A 3,934-nucleotide genomic window follows, 5' to 3' on the forward strand; every position below is an offset into this window, starting at 1 on the left:
AAATAACAAACAGTCCCTTCATAATATTTTGCCTGTGTGTGCAGATAAGGTGACTCTGTTGACTGAAGCTTATCGTCTTCTACCTCTGCAGGTTTTTGGTCAAGAAAAATGGCCACCTCAGCAAGTTCAAAACTGAACAAAGCTNCCCATAAATAACAAACAGTCCCTTCATAATATTTTGCCTGTGTGTGCAGATAAGGTGACTCTGTTGACTGAAGCTTATCGTCTTCTACCTCTGCAGGTTTTTGGTCAAGAAAAATGGCCACCTCAGCAAGTTCAAAACTGAACAAAGCTGTGAAGCAGCAGTACATGGACCTCCCGCAGGGGGACAAGGTCCAAGCCATGTACATCTGGATCGATGGGTCCGGAGAGGGGCTGCGCTGCAAGACCAGAACTTTGGATTCTGAACCCAAGACGATTGAAGGTATGCGCTGACAAATCAGCAGCATGCAGGAAAATGTTTGGTAGACTTTGGAGTCATTGATTAGTTTTTTTCGGTGTCAGATCTTCCAGAGTGGAACTTCGACGGCTCCAGCACGTACCAGTCGGAGGGCTCCAACAGCGACATGTTCCTGATCCCTTCGGCCATGTTCAGGGACCCGTTCAGGAAAGACCCCAACAAACTGGTGCTCTGCGAGGTGCTCAAGTACAACCGCAAACCAGCAGGTGAGCAGAAATAGGGACACTGAAAATCGCCGCACTTTAAGCTGTCCTTTATCAAAGCTAATCCTTTTTGTTGTTCCTACAGAGACCAACCTGCGCCACACCTGCAAGCAGATCATGACCATGGTGGAGAACAACCACCCGTGGTTCGGGATGGAGCAGGAGTACACTCTGCTGGGCACAGACGGACATCCATTCGGCTGGCCTTCAAACGGCTTCCCCGGGCCACAAGGTCAGTATCGGGTCTCTACCTTGTCCAAATTTAAAAATATTAGCTGAGCCGAGTGTTAATATTTGTGTCCCTCCGCCTGATTAGGGCCTTATTACTGTGGAGTGGGAGCAGATAAAGCGTACGGCCGAGACATAGTGGAGGCGCACTACAGAGCCTGTCTGTACGCCGGTGTCGAAATCTGTGGCAGCAACGCTGAAGTCATGCCAGCTCAGGTATTGTATTATTGTATGGTCATCTTAAATGACATTTTTAACTGTCTGATTGTAAAGCTTTTTAAAATATATGTAAAATATAAATGTATAGTTCAGGACAGCTGTAGAATTTAAATCTAATTTTTAAGGCACTGGGGAGGAACTTTTTAAATTCTGGCTTAGCTTAGGGCCATACAACTTAAAATGGCTATATTTTATATAAATGTTATTGCAGATTTTTAAGAAAACATGCCTTCATGTTTTCTTTTAAAAATGGGGCCATTTCTTTCTTCTTTAAAGATTTTTGGTGATTTTTAATCAACAATTAACATTCAATTTAATTAATATTTTAAAGAGAGAAATCAGAAAAGGTTTTTTTTGTATTTTTTTATAGTATTTTTTTCTTCCTTTAAAATTGTGGTGTTGTTTTATTTATTTATTTATTTATTTATTTAAAGAAATCCCTAGAAATTAAAAAAATGATCAGAGCCAGAAACTGTAAAAATAGAAATTATTGCTAGATATTTAAATTTCAGACAGTCCTTGAACAGGCCTGGACATTGCAAATTCCATGACTTTCCCAGGTTTTTCATATAAACCCTGTTATGTCGCATTGTTTCAGTGGGAGTTCCAGATCGGGCCTTGTGAAGGTATCAACATGGGGGACCATCTGTGGGTCGCCCGCTTCATCCTGCACAGAGTGTGTGAGGATTTCGGCATAGTGGCCTCATTTGACCCCAAACCGATCACAGGGAACTGGAACGGTGCCGGTTGCCACACCAACTTCAGCACGAAGGAGATGCGAGAAGACGGCGGGCTGAAGTAAGAATGAGTTTTCATTTCTTCAGCATCTTAAATATCTGATATGATATTTGAATTTGGGTTTTGACTGCATTTGTGATTCCCTTCTCTTCACAGAATCATTGAGGAGTCCATCGAGAGGCTGGCGAAGAGACACATGTACCACATCCGGGCCTACGACCCCAAAGGCGGGCTGGATAACGCCAGACGCCTCACCGGCCGACACGAAACTTCAAACATTGACGAGTTCTCGGCTGGCGTGGCCAATCGTGGCGCCAGCATTCGCATCCCTCGTGCGGTAGGACAGGACAAGAAGGGCTACTTCGAGGACCGGCGTCCATCCGCCAACTGCGACCCTTACATCGTCACGGAGGCTCTGGTGCGCACGTGTTTACTGAAGGAAGAAGGCGAGGAGCCGACAGATTACAGCAAATGAACAGTCTTAAGACCATCACCAGTACTGTTTTTATTCATGTCTGTTTCAAGACTATATGGATTGATCTTTACCGATTTTTAATTCTTTTTTTATGAGACAAATGACATAGTAATTAAGGTATTGTTGTATTATTTGGGAAATCAGTTGCATGCAGCGAGTTGTTACCTCAAACACTGCCAACATGTTTTTGCCACGGTAGCTGATAACTACAGAATTACGTTATTGACTGTGTTTAACTTGTACTAATGAAAAACTGTCAGCGCAGCAGAACTTTGACCCAAAGGATCCCAAAGGTATTTGAATGTTTTTAGCAGCCTTGGCCTGTTGTTACAATATAGTTTTTATAATGTTGTGGATAGATAAAGTCATAATGTACGCCAATCTAGTTTTAAATGTTGTTTTGTTTTTTCAATAATGAATGTTTTTATAACTTGTAATTGTCAAAAATAAACAGCTAACATTTTTATTTCTGACTTTTAACTCTAATTTTTCACATGTTTTGCTTCAAAGGTCCAGTGTGTTGGATTTAGGGTTAGGGTTATTACTATTATATTGGCAGAAATGGAATATGGCATGTTTTCTTTAGCGTATAATCACCTAAAAAACAAAAAAACAAACAATGTTTTCATTACCTTTAGGATGAGTTAAGTTATCAGAAGAAAAAGGTGAGCACACATTAGCATGTAGTGGGCAAGCAGCCTGTTGTTGACATGCCAAACAGTGTTGGAGAAACACTGATTTGTAGCGTGAAACTGTTTCATCTAGTAATATAACAGGTTTAAATCAGCTGGTCTGTTTGTTTCTGAGAGGAAGAGACCTCTGCAGTCAATTCGGCTCTCTGTAAAAACCCTCTGAATTTCTGGATTTTAAGTTATCAGAGAAAAAATGTCAGCACACATTAGCAGCTGCTGGACTAGCTTCTTTAATATGCCAAAGAGCTTTGGAGAAACATTAACTGGTAACGTGACACTGCTTCAGTCTGTGTTTTTACTGGTTTTCTGGTTACAGCAGGTTTGTTTTGGAGAGGAAGAGACTTCTGTGGATAATTCGGCTCCCAGTAAAAACCTCCTGATTGTTTGGATCAGAATAGGTGAGCGCACTTTAAACAATCACAGAAAAAAGTTGAGCACACATTTGCACGACAAGCATGCAACGAGCTGAACAGGGTAGGAGAAATACAAATTTTCAAACATCAAATTGCTTTATTCAGTGTTTTTACTGATTTTGATCAGCTGGTCTGTTTGTTTCAGAGAAACAGACAGCTCTGCAGATAATTCGGCTCCTTACAAAAGTCTCCCGAACATTTAGATTTTAAGTTATCAGAGATAAAAGCTGAGTACACATTAGCAGCTGCTATGTTAGTCAGCTGGGACGATTATTGGGGTTGATAGTTTTTTTTTTAATGATTGCGGTTAAAATCAGAAAGTGTCAGCATGGGATAAATACTTACTTTGTAACTTCAGGAAGCTATTTTTATTCATTCATTTTTTAATTTAAATTTTGACTTTCATTTTAAAAAAAAGTTGCTGGGAACTTGCTGTATTTGATGTTAAAAGTTTCAGTTTTGATTAAATATTTGCTAAAGGCAATCAAAGTTTTGTGTTGGAGTTT

At 40.5% G+C, this 3,934-nt stretch overlaps 1 protein-coding gene across 1 annotated transcript; it reads left to right on the forward strand.

Annotated features, from left to right (window-relative positions):
- The first annotated feature begins 217 nt into the window (after nucleotides 1-217).
- Nucleotides 218-2,644, forward strand: glulb (glutamate-ammonia ligase (glutamine synthase) b). The gene is made up of 6 exons (XM_042483903.1): nucleotides 218-424; nucleotides 505-666; nucleotides 749-895; nucleotides 980-1,107; nucleotides 1,709-1,908; nucleotides 2,005-2,644. The coding sequence occupies exons 1-6, from the start codon at nucleotides 259-261 to the stop codon at nucleotides 2,321-2,323; spliced, it is 1,122 nt and encodes a 373-aa protein (XP_042339837.1). The 5' UTR covers nucleotides 218-258; the 3' UTR covers nucleotides 2,324-2,644.
- Nucleotides 2,645-3,934: the final 1,290 nt, after the last annotated feature.

The sequence above is a fragment of the Plectropomus leopardus genome, chromosome 3 (genome assembly GCF_008729295.1).
Source record: "Plectropomus leopardus isolate mb chromosome 3, YSFRI_Pleo_2.0, whole genome shotgun sequence".
Lineage (NCBI taxonomy): Eukaryota > Metazoa > Chordata > Actinopteri > Perciformes > Serranidae > Plectropomus > Plectropomus leopardus.

Coding starts and splice junctions, on each gene's coding strand:
- glulb (XM_042483903.1), top strand. CDS start 259: ATGGCCACCTCAGCAAGTTCAAAACTGAACAAAGCTGTGAAGCAGCAG. Junction 425..504: donor TGAACCCAAGACGATTGAAG/GTATGCGCTGAC, acceptor TTTCGGTGTCAG/ATCTTCCAGAGTGGAACTTC. Junction 667..748: donor GTACAACCGCAAACCAGCAG/GTGAGCAGAAAT, acceptor TTGTTCCTACAG/AGACCAACCTGCGCCACACC.